This window comes from Mustela nivalis (assembly GCF_964662115.1).
Source record: "Mustela nivalis genome assembly, chromosome: 7".
Classification (NCBI taxonomy): domain Eukaryota; kingdom Metazoa; phylum Chordata; class Mammalia; order Carnivora; family Mustelidae; genus Mustela; species Mustela nivalis.
In genome coordinates, this window is record NC_139026.1 from 46,625,538 (window position 1) to 46,650,683 (window position 25,146).

The 25,146-nt window shown below is 39.4% G+C and overlaps 1 protein-coding gene across 2 annotated transcripts in view; it reads left to right on the top strand.

The window, feature by feature from the left end:
• The window catches only part of BEST3 (bestrophin 3), a 68,995-nt gene that overhangs the window by 7,444 nt on the left and 36,405 nt on the right, over window positions 1–25,146 (top strand). The window contains exon 2 of one of the 2 annotated variants that reach the window (XM_082742878.1): window positions 7,406–7,560. In XM_082742878.1, coding sequence (XP_082599004.1) covers window positions 7,443–7,560 — 118 coding nt within the window. In that variant the 5' untranslated portion in view covers window positions 7,406–7,442. Of the gene's footprint in view, window positions 1–7,405; window positions 7,561–24,579; window positions 24,765–25,146 lie in introns of those variants that run through there. The other variant, XM_082742879.1, reaches the window with a different exon arrangement.

Genomic DNA, 25,146 nt, shown 5'->3' on the forward strand with positions numbered 1-25,146 from the left:
TATCTGTGCAGCTTGGTGAAGAGAAGAATTTAATTTCAGAGACCTGAAAAGAAACTATACTATCAAAAAAGGAAACATTCAATTAGAATTTGAAAAGTGGCCTATGAATCACAAAATTGTCCTGAATTTCTGTCTACATGACTCTCTTTCCTGAAACTATTGCAATCCAGGCGGATGGCACTCTCAGTAACAAAAAAATTGGAATAGAAATAACTGTACATTGCTTGAATACAGTCCAGACATCTCAAGAATTGTTCAGTCTCATACCTATCTGTATTGCCATTGTCATAATAAAAGTTAATCGGTGAGTTTCTGTTTTAGGTAAATATTTTTCAGGACCAGAAACACTCTGACATCATCCCCATGTGAAATAAATCTTGCCAGACAAGCAAACACTTTTGGCGGCAAGGAATGGACTTCTGTCCCCAATTCAGTGCCAGCAATGCCAGCTCAGTACCCAAACAATTCAAATAATTGTAGAATATCTGACCTTGAGGCAAACTGGAGGTAGTATGGGAAATATCTGAATACTGCTTAGCATGGTATTTTAGACAGGGTAAATGAATAATAAGAATATAGACCCTTAATTAGTCTGTCTCTTGGGTCTTGAAATTTCCAGCATATCATAATTCTGAGGCTTTAGCAAGGCCTGGCCAAGAGACATGAGTCATTCCTAGTTTTGGTATGCTATTGCACATTTTATTAACAGTTGACTAAGTAAATTTGAAGGACTCTTAATGCTATCCTAAAACTCCCAAATTTTGAATATCATTAGGAGACAATTCAGGACACACACACATGAGTTTCTGATTATCCATACAATGTGGACATCATGGTTCTAAGGAATTAGAACTTCTGGTATGAGCATGACTAGCTATATTAGTATTTTCTCTTTCTCTCTTCGAAATCATTTAAGAGCCACAAAGATTACAAACATAACCTACATCTCCCTCCCCCCAAATCCACCAACCATTTTTTTTCTTTTGCAAACTGGGACACTAGTATCCTGCCCAGATTCTAAAACATGTATAGGAGTTGCCAAAACCAGCTGAAGTTGAGTAGAAATTATGTGGAAGAAAGTAGACAGGAAAAAAAACATAGGGATGCATCTTAACAGCAAGAAGACCCAGCTAGACACTGCTAACAAAAGTGTTAACACATGGGGCGCCGGGTGGCTCAGTGGGTTAAAGCCTCTGCCTTCCACTCAGGTCATGATCTCAGGGTCCTGGAATCGAGCCCCACATCGGGCTCTCTGCTCAGCGGGGAGCCTGCTTCCCCCTCTCTCTCTGCCTGCCTCTCTTCCTACTTGCGATCTGTCTGTCAAATAAATAAAATCTTTAAAGAAGAAGAAGAAGAAAGGCAGTAGAAAAAAACAAACCTTCAAAGAAATAAAGACAAAATTAGAAGGAATGTAAAAAAGAAAAGATACTTAAGATAACAATATAGAAAAAGAAACGAGAACAACAAGCAAAATAAAATAACACTCAAAAAAAAAAGATTAGAAACAAAATAATAGAGAAAACACGCAAAGGGAAATTGATTTGTGCCCCCCCCCAAGAAAAAGACTCAACATAATGGAAGAAAATAAATATTGAAAGATACAACTGAAGAAAACTTTGCTCAATTAAAAGACAACTCTTCTACTGAAAAACTGTGTTATAATCCAAGGACATCTTACCTAGAATAGCTCGCTGACTACAAAGACCAAAAAAAATAGAAAAAAAATAATCCTTTGAGGAAGGTTGCAAATAAGTCGCTTATAAAGGGAAACTATCAGGCTGGTCTTATAATTCTATACAGTACTCTTCATTATAAGAAGACAGTGGAACAACATAGATAAGATACTCAAATAGAGAAGGTGGACACAGAGACTTGAAGTCTAGCCAAACTGTCTTTCAAGTGTAAAGACTAAAGACAAAGAGTTTTCAATATGCAAAAGCCAAATAAACTTGTTCCTACTAGCCTTTCTTAAGAAAACTACTAGAAGATGAACGTCAGGCAAAAAAGAGATTACTGGCCAAACTACAGCAGAGGATCTGCTTGTGAAAACTGTGTAGTTAAATGGAACCCTTTCACTGTGCCCTCTGGAATTCGGCTATCAGTAGCCAAACTCCTTTTATCCTTAACCTCTTCTCTCTGCATTTCACTCACCTCTTTGCTCTAGAAACCTGGCTCTTCCCTGAGGATACTGCTTCCCCTACAACCCTCATGGGTAATGACTGTTTCTCTCCCAAGGTCATACACCTGGGCTTCAGGTGGGGCAGGCCACCTCTTTGTTCTCACTGTCACTTTCAGACTTTCCGCACTCCACTCACTAAAATCCCCCAGCTTTAAAGCCTTTGTTAGCAGACTAGTTCACCTAATAATGTTCATTTTTGCTGTCATTCATTGACACTTAGGTCATTTGCTCTTGTTCCTCAGTGATATTAACTATAATCTGGTAATCTCTCTCTTCAGTCTTAATTCTTGGTGATTTTGATAAATATTGTAGGCGATCCTTCCAACACCATAGTCTCTCAGTTTTTTTAAAAAAATAATTTATTTATTTATTTGACAGAGAGATAGATCACAAATAGGCAGAGCAGCAGGCAGAGAGAAGGAGAAGCAGGCTCCCCACTGAGCAGTGAGCCCAATGCGGGGCTCGATCCCAGGACCCCGGGACCATGACCCGAGCCGAAGGCAGAGGCTTTAACCCTCTGAGCCACCCAGGCACCCCGTCTCTCAGTTTTTGTAATTCCTCCATCCAAATAACATTGTTCTTGCCATATCTCAGTCACTCATAGTCATGCTCCAGACTTTGTCATTATTAATAACTTTATGATCTTAATTCTATCATTCTATATTCTGACATGTCACTTCCCATCTTTCCAACTGACTCCCTTTCATGCCCCAAATCCCGATAATCCTTTGATCCCTAATCAAGGAAAAAATGACATATACAAAGTTATTCACTGCAGCATTCTTCTTTTTCTGATTTTTTAATTAACATATAATATATTATTTGTTTCAGGGGTATAGGTCTGTGATTCATCAGTCTTACACAATTCACAGTGCTCATAATGGCACATACCATCTCCAGTGTCCATCACCTGGCCACTCCATCCCTCCTTGCCTGCTCCACTCCAGCAACCATCAGTTTGTTTTCTGAGATTAGGAGTCTCTTATGGTTTCTCTCCCTCTCTGGTTTCATCTTGTTTCACTTTTCCCCTCCCTCCCACTATGATCCTCTGTCTTGTTTTTCAAATTCCTCATCAGTGAGATCTGTGAGATCAGTGAGATCATTTTCTGACTTATTTCACTTAGCATAATACCCTCTAGTTCCATCCATGTAGTTGCAAATGGCAAGATTTCAGGATTTTTTATGGCTGCATAGTATTTCATTGTATATATTTATATATATACACCACATCTTCTTTATCCATTCATCTGTTGATGGACATCTAGGCTCTTTCCATAGTTTGGCTATTGTGAACATTGCTGCTATACACATTGGGGTGCGTGTGTCCCCTTTGGATCACTACATTTGTATCTTTGGGGTAAATACCCAGTAGTGCAATTGCTGGGTCATAGGGTAGCTTTATTTTCAATTTTTTGAGGAAACTCCATACTATTTTCCAGAATGGCTATAACAGCTTGCATTCCCACCAACAGTGTAAGAGGGTTCCCCTTTCTCTGCATCCTCACCAACATCTGTCATTTCCTGACTTGTTAATTTTAGCCTTTCTGACTGGTGTGAAGTGGTATCTCATTGTCGTTTTGATTTGATGCCAAGTGATGTTGAACACTTTTTCATGTGTCTGTTGGCCATTTGGATGTCTTCTTTGCAGAAATGTCTTTTCATGTCTTCTGCCCATTTCTTGACTGGATTATTTGTTCTTTGGGTGTTGAGTTTGATAAGTTCTTTATAGATTTTGAATATTAGCCCTTTATCTTATATGTCATTTGCGAATATCTTCTCCCATTCTGTCAGTTGTCTTTTGGTTCTGTTGATTGTTTCCTTTGTTGTATAAAAGCTTTTGATCTTGATGAAGTCCTAATAATTCATTTTTGCCCTTGCTTCCCTTGCCTTTGGCGATGTTCCTAGGAAGAAGTTGCTGCGGCTGAGGTCAAAGAGTTTGCTGCCTGTGTTCTCCCCAAGGATTTTGATGGATTCCTCTCTCACATTTAGTTCTTTCATCCATTTTGAGTCTATTTTTGTGTGTGGTGTAAGGAAATTGTCCAGTTTCATTCTTCTGCATGTGGCTGTTCAATTTTCCCAACACCATTTGTTGAAGAGATTGTCTTTTCTCCACTGGACATCCTTCCCTGCTTTGTCAAAGATGAGTTGACCATGGAGTTGAAGGTTCATTTCTGGACTCTCTACTCTGTTCCATTGATCTATGTGTCTGTTTTTGTACCAGTACCATACTGTCTTGATGACGACAGCTTTGTAACAGAGCTTGAAGTCCAGAATTGTGATGCCACTAGCTTTAGTTTCCTTTTTCAACATTCCTCCGGCTATTCAGGGTCTTTTGTGGTTCCATACAAATTTTAGGATTATTTGTTCCATTTCTTTGAATAAAGTTGATGGTATTTTGATAGGGATTGCATTAAATGTGTAGATTACTCTAAGTAGCATAGGCAGTTTCACAATATTTCTTCTTTCAATCCATGAGCATGGAACATTTTTCATTTCTTTGTGTCTTCCTCAATTTCTTTCATGAATATTCTATAGCTTTCTGAGTACAGATTCTTTGCCTCTTTGGTTAGATTTATTCCCATCTATATCCTTAGGATAGATATATCCTAACTGTCATAACTAAAAATGGTTGTTGTAATGGTTGTTCACCTGAAATTATCAACTATTTCTCCAGGCTTAATATGATGAATAATCAATACAGTGGCATAAGATGTGTGTGTTAAAATATTTAATGGTACCATACAAAATAAAAACATACAGTTTTGGTTCTAAATTCAGGGGTCAGGTTTTTGTTTTTTTTTTTTTTTAAGATTATACAAGCACTCTTTAGTTCATTCAACACTACTAGTCAAATACTTTTAAGGGCTAAGTTACATTAATAATTTGTCTTTTCTGTTTGGTCTGATCAATTTTTTAAGTAGCTTCATGTAAAATTTGATTTATATTTTATAACAGGTCTATGTTGTTAAGATTCTCTGAGAAACAAATAAAAGGGCACTAGAATAAAAAATATTTTGTATCCTATACTATAATTAAGTTTATGGCCTGAAGGGGTTAGTAGACTTTTAAAGTGAAGTGATGGGTTTATTACAGTCAGAAAAATTGCACATTTGAGAAATGCCATAGTTAACCACTGAAGGATAACTGAGGAGGTGGTACCAGAGTGATCTTCAGAGGTCGTCTCAGTGGGCTGGAGGCTGATGGGGATGAGCTGCCTGGAAAAGAGGAAGTCCCTGTTGTTCCCCATAAGGGGTCATTACCTTCAAAACTATCATGGTGTCAGAGCATTAACAAGATAAAAACATAAGGCAAAAGAGTTTCCCTCCAACGTATGCTTGAAACCTGAGATAGAAGATATGTAAAATTTTCCATGTGTGTTTTTCTTTTTCTTTCTTTCTTTTTTTTTTTGTTAAGATTTTATTTATTTATTTGACAGATAGATCACAAGTATGCAGAGAGACAGGTAGAGTGAGAAGGGGAAGCAGGCTCCCTGCTGAGCAGAGAGCCCGATGCAGGGCTCGATCCCAGGACCCCAAGATCATGGCCTGAGCCAAAGGCAGAGGCTTAACCCACTGAGCCACCCAGGTGCCCCCATGTGGTGTTTTTCTTATCAATGAACATGTCAAACCCCTGGTAACAGAATGCGCAGTCTGGTCCAAATTCTCACCGGTATGCCACTGCCTGACTAATTACATCTCCCTTGATGACAGGGTTTGGGAAACCCAGGCTGGGCAAGTCAGAATGCATAGAATTTCATTTCTTTATTTATTCAGGATACTCATTCACTGACAAAATAATTCAAATGGAAAGGCTTTGGACATATGGAAAAATGAAAAGTAATCTCCTCTCTGAGTTAGGAGCCTCCTGGGAGGGTAGCACGCTGTGTCAATGTTGCAGACCTCCATCTGAAAAGCCAGCAGATTGTATTCAGGGGCATAAACTCAGAACTGCCTAACCCTGGGTAAAATTCAATAGGCCATAATTCATGCCAGCACATGGATCAGATCAGTAGAGGTCCAGACGAGTGTGGTGACTGTTTTTAAATAAGACCTTTCTTTTCAGCTTATTTTTAGCACTTTCAATATGTCCTCCAGAGAGATTCATACATAGTGCTTAAGGATAATTACTATAATGGGGAAAATTGGGAACGTGAATGTCCATCAATAAGGAAATGGCAAAATAAATCACAGCATATACATTGTCTGGAATCTTAGGCATTTGTTAAAAAGAATGATCACAACATACTGGTTGGGAAAATGACTGTGACTTATTTTATTTATTTTTATTTTTTGGCTGTGACTTTTTAAAGTAAAACAAGTATTAGAAGAACATGTATGATTCCATTTTTAAAGAATTTCCATTTTGCAAAGCAAGTGTATTAGATGCAATCTTTGGGCTCCTTTTCACAATTTCTCTACTGCCTCTTCTTCCTGAAGGCAACCCTAACACCATTTATTGTATCCTTAACACAACCTCTGCCTTTGCTGAACTCCCTGAGCCGTCTGGAATTGAAGTTGGAACCCTGGCCCTGCACATAGCCCTTACTCCCCACATACCAAGCTTTATCACATCAAGTTGTCTCTCTAGATTTGAATGAAATGCCACAACATGGAGCACAGGAATTGGCATTCTGAGTGGCTGCCAAGGGCTGGAACTCTAAGGAGTTACCTCCCAACAGGGTGAACATTGGTCGATGGGAAATGAGAGACAGAAAGGATCTGAACAGAAAAATCTCCTCCACTGCCTTCTTTCAGAGGACTACTCTGAAGGATGTCTTTTTCTTGCAGCCTTTCCAGAAGAGTCCTGCATACCAAGCAATATACCTGCTAAGCACCTGCCATGTCTTTGCCAGGCCCATTATGAAACCCTGGCCAGGGTGGGGACACATCACACGGCAGGGCTTTGCATCTTTGTTTACCTCATCTCTGTTGTTTCTTCACCCTCACCATCTTCAGCTAGCATTTTCCAAGTAAAGTGGCCATGCTTTCATCCTTGCCTCTGTTTCTCTTGTCTTAGAGGACCCAAACTAAGATCCCAGGAAACTGAATACTGAAGCTAGTAGCTCCCCTTTATCTGTGAGGAATATGTTCAGGATCCCTAGAGGATACCTAAAACCACAGATAGCACCACATGCTATATATACTATGTTTTTTCCTATAAATACATACCTATGATAAAGTTAATTTATAAGGGACAACTCCCTTTATCTGTGGTTTCAATTTCCAGGGTTTCGGTTACCCATGGACAGTGATGGTCTGGACCGATGGTCTTCCTCCAGACAGATTGTCAGAAGGTCATTAGTAGAATAACAAGACATCTCAGTGCCGACATCATTGTGTCATCGCATTGGCATCATATTGTCTCACATTATCACAAGAAAGGTGAGTACAGCACAATCAGATATTTTGAGAGAGAGAGGCCACATTCACAGAACATTTATTACAGTATACGATACTTGTTCTATTTTATTACTAGATTATTATTGCTAATCTCTTCTGTACATAATTTATAAATTAAACTTTATCATAGATATGTATATATAGGAAAAAAGAGAGTGTGTAAAGGGTCAGGTACCATCTGATTCAGGGTTTTGGAATGTATCTCCCACGGATAAGAGGGGGACTCCTGTAACCAATTAAACTCAACTTTAAAGATTTTATTTATTTATTTGACAGAGATCACAAGTAGGCAGAGAGGCAGGCAGAGAGAGAGGAGGAAGCAGGCTCCCTGCTGAGAAGAGAGCCTGATACAGGGCTCGATCCCAGGACCCTGGGATCATGACCCAAGCCGAAGGCAGAGACTTTAACCCACTGAGCTACCCAGACGCCCCTAAACTCAACTTTAAAAAGAATTCTGTTCTTGGTAGGGTAGTCCTAGTGCTAGAAGTGCTAGTACTAGAAGAACACAAATAAGGTCATGACGGCAGAACTTGACAAGTCACCAACAAAGAATTTGGGTTGGTGGTGGAAGTAGCAATTACCTAACAAGTGAGAATTACCATTTCGTGACCTGGACCAAGGCTCTCACCCTAAACCTAGTCTGACAGCCCTCCTTTCAGTAGCTTCAGAACTGCATTAACAAAATTAGCCAACTTCAAATTACAGTCATGGGTGGGGAAAACAGGCAAATACTCCTCTATGCAATTTTTATTATTCTGGCGCCATGTGCCAGGAAATGTTCTAAGTGCTTACAATTCAGCGGTGAAGCAAAGGGACAAATATCCCCACCCACATGGAGTTTATAAACTAGAACTGGGGGGAGGTGGGGAGGGGGTCGAGAGGGAACATAGCCAAAAATTACAAAAATTTATTTTAGTCCGTAGTTTCCTAGCCAGGCTAGCTCTGAAAAAAACAAACAACAAACAAACAAACAAACAGAAAACAAAAAACAACTTGTCAAAGCAAGAGAGTTCTATTATTTTCTTCCCCCTGGCTCTCTTTATAGCCTTGTCTGCTCCCTTTTGCTTCTTGCTTAGCAGCTTCCCCAATCCCCCTCCTCCTTACTCTGGGCTCTGTGTCTAGTCATCTGAATCTCAAGCTCTTGGGATGAAGCCCACCAATCCTTTTTCCACCCCCAAACCCTCTCCAGATGGTTCAGATGATCCACCAGTCTGCTTCAGTCCTCTCCTCCCTGCTGCCATCCATCAAAATTTGCCCAATTTGTGGGTCCCCCACCCCCAGGACTTGCTCACTGCATTCCAGAGTGACGCTATTAGCTCAAGCTAATGTGTTACTTTGTTTTTAAAGACTTCATGATACTAACAGTCTCTGGTATTTGCAGAGTGCTTTCGTATTAGCAGAGCATTTTCATATACAATCATCATTTGGGTCACATTACTACCGCCAAAGAGTAGGCAGAACGGGTTTTAGTCCCCTGTTTTTACTGCTACAGAGAATGAACCTCAGAGCCGTTGAGTCTTTTGCTCAGGGTTATTCTGCTGGGGAGAGCAGAGTTGGTATGGAGAGTCTTCCAATTCCTTAATTGTCCTGTTTCCCCTGTTCTTTTGCACTGTTCTCTCCAGATGATAATTTGAATTACTTTGCTAACAATTCATCATGATTCTAAAGGTGGAAATGCCAGGCACCAGAATGGGCTGACAGAAAAGAAGCCTGGGACAGGTGTGTCTTTGGTGTCTTAAGTCAACTAGACAGATTTTCTGGTCCACCTTCAAGAAGAGCCAATGCTGTCAGAATCAAAATCACGATCAAGTAATAGATATACGACTAATTAGCCTAAGCGACACAGCCTGTGGGCCAGTGTTTATTGGCAACTGGGCTACTTTCTGTGCCTTCAGGCACTGCTACTGGCTCCTTCTCCGGCAAGCTGGCTGCCAGGAGCCAACTGTCCCTCCCACACACCCCCTCCACTCAAGAGTCAGCATCCAGATGGTACCACTCTTTCATCACCCCCGCCCCATATCTGAAATTGCAAGGGTGACCATGTAACTTACTCTCAGAAGCAGAACAATTTTGAGAGAAAATGAGGGTAGTATTAATAATTACACCAGAACCACAAGTGTAGACGAGAATTGTCCTGGATAAACCAGAGCCCTACTTCTCACCACCAGGATAAACCAGAGCCCTACTTCTCACCACCAAATAGGTGGTGAAAACATTTTAAAAAGCAACTGACTGAATTAAAACTAGTTTTCTCTTTCCTGGTATGCTTCTGATAAAGCTGCCAATACATACAAATAAATGTATCCTCACATCCCACAGAAAGAAAATATTCCTGAGAGGTTATGTGTTATTAGAGTGCCCAAGAAAGCTAACTAGTTAAGGAAATTTGAGAATTCTTTGGAAATGTAAAACAATCCTTTCACACCTTTCCCATGTCTGCTGTTAAGGTTGTAAAATTTAAATTTTCTCTTAAGTGTCTCACCAGTATAGCAATCTCTACTGGCCTCAGTTACCTGTAGTAGAATACTTAATTCTCACAAAAACCCTGGGAGAAAGTCCAGGGACAGGACTCAGCTTGGTTGAGGCATCCTTCTGGAACGGACACTGTTGCTCATCCTACCAAGGAAATCCTCACTCATGGAGCGTTTGCTCTGGGTTTTACTATTGTAAAATAGCGGGCACTCATTGTGAACAAAAACTGGAAAATACAAAAAAGTGAAAAGCAGGAAAAAAAGTTATTCATAATCATTACCTCACTAGTAACTATTATTAACATTCTGTACACTTAGTTGCAGATATTTGTATTTTTTGTAACTTTCTTTTTTACTTAGTTGGGGTCATTCTGTATCATTCTTGCTATTCACTTTAATTCTATTACATGTATTTCTCCATGTCATTACAAATTATTTATAAGCATAATTTTAAATAACTGCACAGTAATCCATTACGTAAAGAACATCTTGTTCATTTAACTATTCGCAGCTTATAGGGCATAAACGTTTTTTCCCACTTATAAGTAACGCCACAATGAATACTTTATATTAGAAGCTTTTACTGTGTGCTTCATGTTATTTCTCAGAGCTAGATTCCAGAAACAAATTATCTTAAAATACATGAACATATTTAAGATTCTTGTTATATGTTATAAAAAGCCTTCCAAAAGGCTTTTATCCAGTTTATATACCCATCAATAATAAATATGACCCTCGCTAGCTCAGAATCTATTCATATGTGAAACATGATGTATGTCTTTTGTTTTGCCTTTCTTTGATCTCTAGAGAGGCTTAGCTACTTCCCATATATGGCTAACTAATTATGTTTTCTATTCCACAAATTGTTTATATCATTTGCACACCAGAATTTTTGCTAATGTCACAAATTAGACACGTGTAGTGTATGTTAAAAAAGCTCTGTATGTTCAGTATTGACAAAAATAACAAAAAGATCTGCTAAAAATTATTATGTGGATTATAGAATTAGTATAATACACAATTTCCTATAGACAGCATTCAAGACATAAGTATATAAGGAACGAAACAGTCATATTCAGTGAGATCCTGACACTAATATTCGTCTTCATCAAGAACTGGCAAAACTTTGAGCCAGGGAGGCAGCAAAGACGATGCTGTCAGTGCTGGGCACGGGATGTCACATTCTAGACTCATCATCTCCCTTCCCTGAGTGTATTTCTCTGTGCTTGAATATTTAATCATTTCATGCCTCCTGTCGTAGATGCTGAAGCAAATGTTATTGTCACCTTTGCAGATAAGAAGTCCAGAGTCCAGAGAGGTATGTAACTTGCTCAAGACCACGCAGCTAGAATAGTCGAATGCTTTCTCATTCTAAACCTCATGCTCTTTCCACTCATGTGCTCCTACCTGAAATCAGATGTTTAAACGCATTCAGAAAAACAAGCAAGCGAGGGGCCTGAAAATGTTCAACAGTAGCAACTATCAAGTATTAGAGATGCCCTAGCCAGACTGCACTGCACGTTAGGAACATAAAAACATTCATTTCACACTCTCGATTATACTTTTTGGTGTTTATAAAAAATTCCTCCCTTGCCACAGGCTGGCTCTTCTGGGCACTAGCTTACCTGAAAGGCGGTATAGCACAGTGGATAAGGGGGCAGGCTCTGAAGCCCACCTGCCTGAATGGGAATCCCGGCTTTGCCATTTGCCACATTGTAACCTCAGAACATTACTCCAAGCTCGGCGCCCTCAGGTTCCTGTGGGTAAAAAACAGGGAGGTGGTGGTGATAAGAGGACTTACCACACAGAGTTCTGGGGAAGAGTAAGCGTAGTAATACATGCAAAGCACTCAAAGTGATATCCAGTATATAGAAAATACTCAAGTCATGTCAGTTGTTGCTGTCATTAAATGTATTAAATCATTGGAACTCATCACAATGCTGACTCTAGGTCTACCCTACTGTAATCTCCCATTTACTGATGAGAAAATGGAGAAAATAGTCTAATTATAATAACATAAATACCACTCAAACCTTAAAAAAGGATCCCTGGCTATAGGTGTGAAGCAGATTTGAAAAACACGTATATATTCTCATCAATGAAATACAAAATGTGAAGGGAGAAAAGTTACTTTTTTTTTTTAAAGATTTATTTATTTATTTGACAGACAGAGACCACAAGTAGGCAGAAGGCAGGCAGGGATTGTGGGGTGGAGGGAAGCAGGCTCCCTGCTGAGCAGAGAGCCCTATGTGGGGCTCGATCCCAGGACCCTGGGAATCACAACCTGAGCCAAAGGCAGAGGCTTTAACCCACTGAGCCACCCCAGTGCACCAAAAACTTACATTTTACATCAAAAACAAAATTAAGTAAGATTAGAAACTAACATAAAGAGGTTTCTTTGTGTTTGTTGTGTGTGTTTTTTTTGTCAACATTGAATGTGAAAAAAAAAAACCAAAAAACAAAGAAAACCATTAAGTGCAAGAAATACTGCAGAGATTTGACAACGGTTTTCCTAAAAGTCACTGACCTGGAGCAGTGACAGGGATGCTGACAGATCTAGCAGTCATCCTCCTTTGTCCTATATAAATGCCACTTGTTCCTATTCTCAGTAGGCTTGAATAGGCTTGGTTTCAGATGCCTGTGACTCATATTTGTAAATAATAAATGCATTAAAAACATATTTTGTGCATCAACATATACTTTCACTTTGAATGAAAAGTGCACACACCCCCAAACGTTTTTATTTTAAATCTTTATCCTGAGAACAACCATACATCAAAATCCTCGGGGAAGTCAATATAACTAAAATATTTTTATGAATACTGTTCTTAAGAAATATGACCCTGGGGGAAATTGTTAACACTCCTCTCCTTCCTCCTCTTTCAAATATGGGGGTAATATGAGTGCTCCCAGGTCCTCAGCTGGGGGATGGCCTCCTGTCGTGTGCCAGGCACCCCAGGACTGACTCAGGAAGGCAGGTAAAGGAGGGGAGCAGAGGATGAATTGCAAATGTGAAGACCTAGAAGTCACCAGTGAATGGCAATCCAAACGTGAGAAACCCAAAGAAAAGAGGTCAGTGAAGAAAGAGGAAAGATGCAGCAGAAAAAACGAGGGCAATGGAGAGAGGTGAGGACTAAAATGGCTTGCAAGCCACAACAGATGGGTGAGATTCACCTTTCTAAACGAAGTCAAGCTACTGAAGAGATCTTTGGGCTGTGCCGAAGACAAATGAAGTGGTTTCTTTATTTTTTTTCTTTTTCCTTTATTTAAGATTTTATTTATTTATTATGACAGAAAGATATCACAAGTAGGCAGAGAGAGAGAGCTCTCCCCGCTGAGCAGAGAGCCCGATGTGGGGCTCAATTCCAGGACCCTGGGATCATGACCTGAGCTGAAGGCAGAGGCTTAACCCACTGAGCCACCCTGGCGCCCCTGAAGTGGTTTCTTTCTAAAGGCACTGAAATTATTACATCCAAGCCAAGAGATATAAAGTATGGTGAAACAAAGCAAAACAAAACAAAACAAAAACAAAAAACAAACAAACCAAAAAACTCCACAAAAATAAGCTTCTCAGCCTATTGGTGTGTGTTTACAAGCTTTGCACACTCCACGGGACAGGAAGCAAACCACTTAGCACTTAGGTTTACTTACATGTAAACTTGGCCTGTGGTTTCTCCTGGTTTTTGTCTACTGGAGCAATTGAATCGCTAGGACATCTATATCTGCAAATCTACACAAGTGATGTTTTCATCAAACAACCTAGCTGCCTTGTGGGTTGTAACCTAAGTGATTCCTCAAACCACCTGGCTTCCTAGATTCACTTTAGCCATCCAGGATATGGTTGGATTTCAAGTCAGTAGTGAGTCTCCCTGAGTAGTGAAGTAAATATTATGTCCAGAGAAAAGGGAAGAACTTTCAGATGGGTGGGGCTGGAGAATGGGCCATGTGAAAAGAGCAGGTTTGCTAATAACACCTCCGAGAGGATGGCTGTTTCCTCCTGACCGCTACCCTTCAGTCCCGCAGACCCGCCAAAGTTCCCTGAGTGTGTGCTAGTTCACACCTCTGTGTTCATGCTGCCCTGTGAGAGCAGATTGTAATCTATCCCCACCTGACAATGATGTGTCCATAAGCTTGACTCTCCTTCTAGACAGTGAAGCCCTTGAAGGAAGGATGGAAGCCTTACTCATAGCTCCCAGCACCAAGATGGACACAGAGCTGCTACTCAATGTCTACATGCTGAATGAAGGAATCAAATGCTCCAATACCTTTTTTTTAACCTATGAAATTTTTGTTTATGAGACTTTCTTAAAGCCTATAAAGTTAGATGGAATGCATTGTTCCATGTTCAAAATCACATCAGCCCCTGTGGCAATCAATGGAAAGTTATGTAATCTGATTATTTACTATGTCACCAAACCTCCAAAGTTAGACAGAGCCTGGAGGGTTGGACCCAATTAAAAGAGACAGAGAGACATATGAGTACTTCACATGTGATAAATTAATATAAATAAATTTAAAGGCTATTAAAACGTACAGGTTGACTCTAAAGTAGGTATTCTTTTTTTTTTTTAAGATTTTATTTATTTATTTACTTATTTGACAGAGAGGGATCATAAGTAGACAGAGAGGCAGACAGAGAGAGAGGGAGAAGTGGGCTCCATGCTGAGCGGAGAGCCTGATGTGGGGCTCGATCCCAGGACCCTGAGATCATTATCTGGGCCAAAGGCAGAGGCTTAACCCACTGAGCCACTCAGGTGCCCCAACAAAAAGGTTTTAAGTGAGAAAGACTTTTCTTTTAACTTATTACTTTGAAGAATTTTAGACTTAGAGACAAGTTGCACCAAATTTCCCATATACTCTTCACCTGGCTTCCCCTACTGTTAACATCTTACTAACTAACCACAACACAGTGGTCAAAACCAGGAAGTTAGCATTGATACAATACTACTAACTAGTCTGCAGACCTTATCCAATTTTGACCAGTTGCCCTGCTCATGTCCTTTTTCTGGTACAAGATCCAATTGTCATGTTTCCTTAATCTCCTCCAGTCTGTAACTGTTTCTCAGTCTTTCCTTATATCTCATGATCTTGACATTTTCAAAGACTGTAGAATATCCCTCAATTAGATGTTTTCTCGGTATTAAGTTGAGGTTATGCCTTTGAAGTAGGAATACAGTAAGAGTGAGGGTATGCCTTTCTCAGTGCCTCATCTTAAGGATTCTGATGTCAATGACTTTTAATGGTGAAGTTGACTTTGATCACGTAGCTGTACAGTATTAGCTAGGTTTCATCTCTATAAAGCACTATTTATCCTTTTGTCAGTAAAACTATCTTGTTAGGAAATACTTTGAGTTTATGTAAATATCCTATCTCTCAACATTCTTTATCTTCACTGCTTTTAGTGTCCATTAACTATTCTTGTCTTTGCCTTTTGTTGATTTTCTATCATTCCTTCTATATTTATTAAAGAAGAGTTGTTCCTTCTCTCCATTTATTTATTTATTCAATTATTTATTTGTATCAGCATGAACTCAGGGATACCTATTTCATTTTCCAGGTTATAATCCATTACTATCATTGTTATTTTTTAGCTCAACTTGTCCTACCTTTCATTAGAAGCTGTTTCAAGTGGGTTCTTGTATCATTTTTACACATGCCATCATTTTTTAGTACTTCCATACTTTATGGCACCATAAGCTATTCCAGATTCATTTTATATTTCCCCTGGAATCAATCATTTCTCACCAAAGCTCATTACTTATTTTTTCTATCCTAGTATACAGATAAAGTAGTTTCAGAATTGCTAACCCACACCCCTGAGGAAAAAAATTTACAAACTAGAGGATAATATTTGCAGGCAGTTCTGTCTTTAGCCTTACATTATACAGTCTAAATACTATCTTCCAGAGTTAGTTGGTTCTTCCCTAACTTCTTTAGTATGGTTATGATATTCATCAGTAATATTTATATCCATTTGTTACTCTTTGTATTCCAAATTGGGGTTTCCTCACATCCTGGTTGATTTTAATTCTTTATTTTGAGGATATGTGAAACAGTACTATGGTTTTAAGAGTCAGAGCCATCCAAAACTAGAAAACAAAGTATCAGGTAAATGTCATTCTCCCAACCCTGCTACCAACTCCTACTTCCTCATTCCTCCCACCTCACTCCCCCACAATGCTGAGTACCCAACTTCATTACATTTAATCCTTGTGTATCTTTTGCACAAAGGAACAGATACGTATATATTTTATCTCCCCCCTTTTTCTTTCACAAAAGGAGGCATACCATAGGGACCCTTTCTTTTATTTTTGAGGTACAATTCACAGAATATAAAACTGTCTATTTTAAAGTGCACAGTTCACTGGTTTTTAGTACATTCACACACAACCACCATCTCTGCTTAGATTCACAATATTTTCACTGCCCCAAAAGGAATCCCCATAACCATTAAGAAGTTACTCCCCATTTCTCCTTCCCCACAGTCCCTGCCAATGACTAATCTGTTTTCTGTCTCCATGGACTTACCTAGTCTGGATGTTTAATATAAATGGAACTCTGCCATGTGTGTGACCTTTGTATCTGGCTTCTTTCATTTACTATAATGTTTCTGAGGTTCATCCACGTTGTAGCCTGTATCAGTACTTCATTTCTTTTTATGATTAAATAATATTCCATTGTATGGATTTACCACATTTTGTTTATCTGTCCACCAGCTGATGAGCAATTGGGTTGTTTCCATCTTCTGGCTAATGTGAATAGTGTTGCCTTGAACATTCATGCACAAATATTTGTTTGAAGACCTATTTTCAATATTTGGGGATAAAAACCTAGAAATACAATTGCCAGATCATAGGGTAATTTCATGTTTAACTTTTGGAAGAACCACCAGACCATTTTCCATAGCCATTTTCCATTCCTACCAGCAATGCACAAAGGGTGCCAATTTCTCCACATCCTTGCCTACACATGCTATTTTCCGTGTTTGTTTATTTTTGAATTATAGCCATCCTAATGGGTGTGAAGTGGTTTTGATATGCATTTTCCTAATGACTAATGATGTCAAATATCTTCCCACGTGTTTATTTGAATCTTTTGCATTTTGTTTTTTTCACCCAATATACCCTGGAAGTCACTCCCTATCAATTTATAAAGATCACTCTTAATCCTTTCTGCATCTGTGTACTCCATTTTGTGGACTACCATAGTTTATTCAACCACTGGCCTACATAGAGGCATTTAGATTCTTTTCAATATTTTGCAGCTGCAAATAATGCTGCTATTGATTTCTTGATATATATGCATTTTTGCATTATTGGAGGCATGCTTCAAGGTGAATTTTTGGAAATGGGATTGTGGAGTCAAAAGTGAGTTAATATGTAATTTTGTTAGATAGTAATGAAGTTTACAAAGAACTATTCTTGTTCTCTTAAATAGTCTAATGATAAACACAACTAAATTAAACCTTTAAAAGATGGGTTTGCAGAAGGGAAGGCAAAGATTAAAAAAAGCAACCCCCTAGTTTTGCTGGAATGAAAAGGAAACTGTATATAACTTACCTTTTTCTTTGGTCTTCTTGTAACAAGACAGTGCTGTGCTAAGGGAAAAGTAGCCTTGTCCACACACACTCAGACCTCATTTTCTTAAAGCCATGAGGTCTATGAGCTGAGTTCTATTGAGTTTGCTTTTATGCAACTCATTTTTGGGCTTTTAATTTAGTCTCATTATGAGCCTATGGGAAAAACAGAAGAGAGTGAATATGAGTCATCCCCAAACTATCAGGGTACATAGAGGGTGTTAAAGAGTAAAGACAAGACTCAATTCTCAATTTACCTCCATTTTTATCTCAAAAAATATTGAAATATGTCAGAATGTGCTCTGAAATAACCTTTAACAGCGTATCTACACCCCTCATATACTATTACTCTGCTATTGGGATTTAGTCATTAATAGTCCACTAAAGGACCTTGGTAATTTAATCTTCACAAAGAACCATAACCCCTATCCCAGAAGGGCATTCAAGGTCAAGAACCTCAAGGCCCCTTCTGTGTACCATAAGTGATATCATCACCACCTAGACCAGCATTAAAGGCCATTTACTGTATTCATTCTTTCATTACCCTGCTATTTTAATGAGTGTGCAAGGCATCTGTCACCAGCAAAGTGAGTACTCAGTCCCATGCATGGAACAAAATGATGCCAAAGGGTAGTCAATAGGAAGTGAAAGGAATCAATTTTTTCCTGCCTCTTTCCTTATTGCTATTTAAAGCACAGTGGTATCCTCCACTAAATCTCCTTGAGGTCAGTAAAAAAAACACTGTAAGAGGCAGAGTTACAGATGATTGTCTGGAACACCCACACCCCTACTCTCTAAATTCCTGAGTGAGCGAAGGATACACAAATTCAGAAGAGAGGTGACCACACAATGCAGGCGTAGCTTCCCACAGTCCAGGAAGAACGTGGAGTCAGTACTCAGAGGTCCCAAAGTGCTCTCAGCCTCTCACTTTCTGGCGCGCTATAAAACCGCTGCAGGAAAAATTCCCAGTCTCTTCATTTTCATCCTGTAAGAAACATTTCTATGAAAAAGATAGGCTTAAACATCTGAATAAAAATATATGTTCTCTTATTCATTTCACAAGTATTTACTGGGTACCTATGAGATGCCAGATACTTCTCTAGGTGTTAGATATAAAGCAAGTAACAAAATAATGGAATCTATGCTCATGAAACTTACATGAAAAAAAAGTGGAAACCTCTCTAGTCTCTCCTTTAGATGTATTCATTCAAGAAATATTGATTGAACTAGGGGTAGGCATTGGGTGCACTTTGTTTTCATCAGTGAGCAAAACAGACAGCCCCCTACCCTCGTGAAACTTCCAATTTAGTAGGGATGAGTAGACAATAACACAATATATGTGTGAATTAGATGGTACATTTAAAGGAGACATGGAACTCTGCTCAGCGGGGAGCCTACTTCTCCCTCTTCCTTTGCCTGCTGTTCCACCTGCTTGTGTGCTTTCTCTCTCTCTCTGTGTCAAATAAATAGATACATAGATACATAGATAGACTCTTTCTTAAAAATAAAGGAGATAGGGGTGCCTGGGTGGCTCAGCAGGTTAAGCCTCTGCCTTCAGCTCAGGTCATGATCTCAGGGACCTGGGATGGACCCTGCATAGGGCTCTCTGCTCAGCAGGGAGCCTGCTTCCCCCTCTCTCTCTGCCTGCCTCTCTGCCTACTTGTGATCTCTGTTTGTCAAATAAATAAATAAAATCTTTTTTTTTTTAAAGGAGATTAATGGCGTGGATAAAAAGCAAAAGGATAAAGGGGATCAGGAGTGCAAGGGGGAGAGAGGTGCACTGGGTCAGTGTGCAATTTTAAGTAAGATTATCAGATCATGGAGAAAAGATTTGAGCAAAGATCTGAAAGAGTGAGGGAGACAATGCCTCAAATACCTGTAAGAAGGGCATTCCAGGCACAAAGATGAGCCATTTCTCAGGCTTTAGGATGGGACCATGCCAGATATGTTCCAGGAAGGAAAGGAGAGGAATGTGACCCACAGGATAGGGAAGAATGATAGGAAAAAAACATGAGAGGAAATGGGGCCTTGCAGTCATGAACCTTGTGGACAGTTGAAGGACTTGGGCTTTTAAGAGGGAGCCGTGGAGGGGCTTTGAGCAGAGGAGTGACACCACGCACCTGACCTACCTGTCAGTATGAGCACTCTGCCGTCTTGTCAGAGGACGAAAGAGAGCAAGTGGAGAGCTGCGAGGTGTGCCGGGAAGCTGCCAGAACAAGCCGTGAGAGGGATGATGGTGGCTTGGGGAGGCGGGGGAGGAAGACCAGGCACGTGAGCAGAGAGTGAGGTGACAGATTCTGAGTCTATCTGGGAAGTGGAGGGTTTGTGGAAGACTGGCCTGTGGTAGAAAAGAAAGAGAGGAGCGGAGAGTGACTCCAAGGTTTTTACCTTTTGGGAGGAAGCAACTTTCATCAATTGACATGGAAGGTGGCAGATGGAGCATTTTCTAGGAAAAAGATCAGGAGTCCAGTTTGGGGCATGTTGGATTTGAGATGATGAGAATATGATGAACATTCTGGAATTGGATAAAAGATCTGAGGTGGAGGAGTAGATTTGGAAGTGGTATTAAATAAGATTTTTATTGCATATGATTAAATATGAAAATATGGGTGTTACTTTAAAAATACAAAAATATATGGAACACAAACTGAAGTTTCTCCTTCATTCTCTTACTCCAAACCCACTGCCCTCTCCAGCAATAGCCATTAAGCAGCAACCCACCATGTGAGAGAACCAGAATCAACATCTGTATTTCACTTCCACATGCATTTTACCTCAGATGGAAAGGTGTCTTAGAGGCATCCAGAGATTTATGCTCGGAATTTTTCTATTCACCTGTATCTTCCCTTTATAGTTCTATAATTTCCAGATGGCCACCTCCTACCATTACAGTGGTAAAGTAACAGAATCTCTCGGCTGTTTGGAATAAACAATATATTTGGATTTGCATATACAAATATTAGAATAAAAAATATTGTTTATGCAAAAAAGTATAAGCAGTATACTTTTTCATGTAAAACTATACTGCTCTTTGGTTGGTTTTATGTTGCAGGGTTTTTTGGTTTTTTGTTTTTTCCTTTAGCGATCAGGAATGTACCTGAGCTAAGCAGTCCCATCCATTTAAGAAATATAATTGATTAGAAAGCACAGGATACACTTTAAGCACCATAGTAAGAACCCTCTAGACTCTAGGCTTCCACCGCTAAAATAGAACAACATTTCTGTACCGTCCATTAGAAAAAGATAACCTTCAGAATTTGAACTAATGCATTGCTGTTCTGCTGAGTTGGCAATTACTCAGTGTAAAGAAAGTGATGATGACTCCTCAAATATCCAGTCCCTTAGGAGCTTAGAACTTCATCTGTAATAAAATTCAATATCCTTTCTAATCCTAGACGTTCTCTATTTCTCCCCTGAAGTCAAAAAGAAAAAACTTAACTAACCCCACTTTGGTTTGACTTTTGGCTGCGTTCCATCACCAACACCATGTATCAGAAACCTCCATACATCTGGACTGACACATGGCTTGTCCCAGTCAGCTGCTTCACAGCAACCAGTAAATAGGGAAAGAGAAGCAAGAAAGAGTAAAGCAGGAGTTCTCAAGAAGCTTACAGCCCCTCTGAGTCCACTGAAAATTAACTGTAGGGAAAAAATATCACTGTGCATGCTCTCAAACCAGCTGAGCCAAGGTACCCTGCTGTGGGGAAAAAAAGCATGAATGAATGCTCTCAATTGAAAGTTTACCCTATGAATTTTTCTTGGGCTTCAGCCCTGACTACTATCTCTTTTAGAGAGCCAGCATATTGCAAAATGAGCAAATGCCAGAAAAAGTATTATTAACAGAATTATTAACAGAAAACCTGAGGATTATCTAATCATACATAATTCAACGACTTGACTTTTTATGGGCCCATGGGCTTCTACCTGTGATTTTACTTTGCACCCATTTCTTTCTGATAAGATGTTCTTATTTACAGGATCAAATCAAACATCAAAGTTGCATGGTGCTCACTTGAACATGGTTCTTGTTAAGCAAGTGGGCTCAAAGGACAAAGGAAGAGTCCTAGAAGACATCTCTTCCCTCTTCCTTTCACTCCCCCCAAGCCCCTGCAACTTTTTTTCCCTCCTGTGGTAGTTTTCCTCTGGGCTTTCTCTCACCGTCCTTTCTCTGCATTCCACTCACCCACCACTCCAGTTCCTATAGGAACAGCCATAATAACTCCAGACTGGTTCCCTTCTTATACCCCCTGTCCACTCAAATCCATCACATTCTCTCTACACAGTCTTTCTGTAACACAGATTTTTTCAAGCCCTTATCCTGTTCAAGCATGTTTACTTATTCCTTATTCCTTATTTAATAATGTAAGTGGAGCGCTTGGGTGACTTAGCTCGTTAAGCATCTGGGTTTGGCTCAGGTCATGATCCCAGGGTCCTGGGATTGAGCCCTGCATCAGGCTCCCTGCTCAGCGGGAAGCCTGCTTCTCCCTCTTCCACTCTGCTTGCTTGTGTTCTCTCTCTTGGTGGGTCTCTTTCTGTCAAATAAATAAAATCTTTAAAAAAAAATACCTTTCTTTAAAAACAAAAGGATTTTTCACATCAATGAAATAAGTAGAAGAGTTTAAAATGAATGTAGGGCTTTTTAAAAAGCTGGTTCTACTCGAGGAATTGGCCATGCTACTTCAGTTTGTTCTTGTTTGCCTTTGAGGAATGACCAGTGATTTATCCAGACACCTACGGATGAATATCAATATTCTCATCACTTAGAAATGATCCCTTGTTCTTTTTTTATGAATTTTCCTGTCACTGGATCTTTACTGGAATCAAAGACAAATGTGTTTATTAGGATCGTTGAGAGTCAGAGTGGTCAGGATCACATTACCTGATGTTTACTGTCAAAATATGACTGGAATTGTATAAATATATATATATGTGTGTTTGTATCTATGTGTACACATATATTTATACACTCACATATATATACAAAAAGAGATGTCTATCTTATTGTTTACTATTAATTATAGGAATTAAAATATTTTCTGCAGAAATCTGGAAAGATGAACACTGTGCCAAATGATTATCACTCCTCTAGGGTAGCAATATAGAGTATAACTCTGTTCTTTATACGTTGTTTTACTTTTTATTTTTTAATAAGCACATGTTACTTTCAGAATCTGGGAAAATGTCTATTTTTAACAAGAAACTTTAAAGTTTTCTTCAAAAAGTCATATGACCAGTTAACTGTGCCATTTGGCATTTGTTGGATATTTTGAAATAAGCTATAGCGGCTTGTCCCCTCTAATGAGTTCATCTCTGAAAGGCATCTCTCTGGACATTGTTAGAAATAGCCCCCGGACTCAGAGCTCAGTAATGAGAGTTTGTTCATTTAGTCTAATCATTATTGACTAACGTGCATTTCAAATGCGATCTTAACCATTAATTAGTCATTCCTCAAAACAGTGTAATGGGAAAGATGAGCATCATTAACCTTGTTTAAAAGTGAGACCAGCCAACAGTGCCCCATAGAGGAGGCCGACTCCCCTGGTTCCACGGTCCTTACTGCTGGGAATCCTGCCATGTTTCAGTAGGAGACACAAAAGTAAGAATTTTTTTCAAAAATACTCTCCATGTTTCTATTTCATAAGCACTCGGGTTTAGATTTGCTCAAACTCTATAACACTGATCAGTCTTGCAAACCCTTATAAACGCACCATCAGGTCTAGTCAACCACTTCCCGTGGCAACCACATGTAAAACGTGCAGCATGATACATGTGTTTTTAAAATGTTCACCAATTCCCCCAAATGTACTCACAGAAGCGTCACAGTGATGATAAGATGTTGGGTATTAGAGAGGGCACGGATTGCATGGAGCACTGGGTGTGGTGCAAAAACAATGAATACTGTTATGCTGAAAAGAAATAAAAAAATAAAAAATAAAATAAATAAAGGCAGTAATTCTTCTTACTGGAAAAAAAAATGTTAATCAAACAACAGATGCATATAAAATATCCATTATCCACTTCATTCTAGAACTGTGAACAGGGATGGGGGCAAGATATTAGACACCTATGCTCTGTCTTTGCTCTAGGGTTCTTATAGTTTAATAAAGAAACCAGGCAAATGCATATAAAACTTAAAGATGCTACTTAAAAAACCCTTTTCAATGTATATTCCTCAACTTCAAAATAAGCATTTTTTTTATTCTTTCCTCACAAAAATATATGTCTTTTGTTGTTGTTTCAGTTAAACTAAAGTTGTAATGCTTGGGGCACACATTACTTTAGAAGGTTGCAAAGACCCTGAATTATTTATTTCACTATTTAGAGAATGCCAATGTATTCCCTCTCTCAAGAAGAAAACTATGGAAGCCATTTTGAATTATTAAAAAATTTTCCTAGCTGCCCACAGAAGGGTAACAAATGTAATGAATCCGTGTGCTGTTTTCCACTGCACTAAGCCATCATCACACGCAATAATTCTCTTTGCTTTTCTAAAATACGCACGCGCACATGCCCATGCATTCACAAACACACATGCTTGTTGCTTTGAAGGGAAGATCATTCTCAATACCTCTCAAACGAGTGAAAATCTTGTATATATTCTCATCTGCCCCAGTTTATGGCCTCACAACAACTCACTCTTCATCCTAAGCACACACAGACTACTCTGATTCTCATCTGTGGCCAGTGAACTTCTAAACAGAACACTTTAGGGGAAAATGGATCTGTCTTCCTTGATCCCAGGGTAGAACCAAAATGAGAATAACAAGACTTCAAGGGCCCAACCTCCTTCACGTCACCTCCGACTTCTCATTCAAAGGGGTACTTTGGGCGGCAGGTGGAGTTATAATTATAGAGTAGAAAAAAGCTACATCAGCAGCTGTTGCTTCTGTTTGTTCCCGGCTATAACTGTCATCAGTGGGCAAATTGGCATAAACAGGCCTCCGCAAGTGGAAAAACATTTAACTCCTGGACCTGTCACCCTCTGGGTCTTCTCGGTGGCCAGAGAAGGAAAGGAAATCTGAGTGTGCACGAGCGGAGCGGGAAGCCGAACACAGCACGGACCTGAAGGCTCCTCTTCAGGGGGAGCCTGAAATTGCAAGATTTTCTTTCCTGCCGGAGTCTCCGAACCCAAGAAATAGGTTAGTGCACAAAGAGTACCCGTGTATTTTCATTCTGACCTCTACTCTATCCGATCTTAATTTTTCTGACGGCTGAAACAGATGGGAGAGCTGTTAAACCAAGTTGAGGACTGTTAGCTAAAATGAGACTGCCCGTGAGAACAAATTATGAAGTGGGCTTAATTTATTATGCTCCTCTCCCCCCATTTTGGCTCTACTCACCTTAGACAGATAGACAAGGTAAAGATGGGAAAATGAGACTGGTTTTGTGGCATGATTGCCGTCCTCTCGTAATGCCACTTCCTTATGCCAAAAAGCCCCGATTTCTTTACTAACATCAGTGATGCTGAAAGTTTAAGTTTGTGAATGTAGTGCCAGAGTTTTATTTCTTCAGGGAAACTAG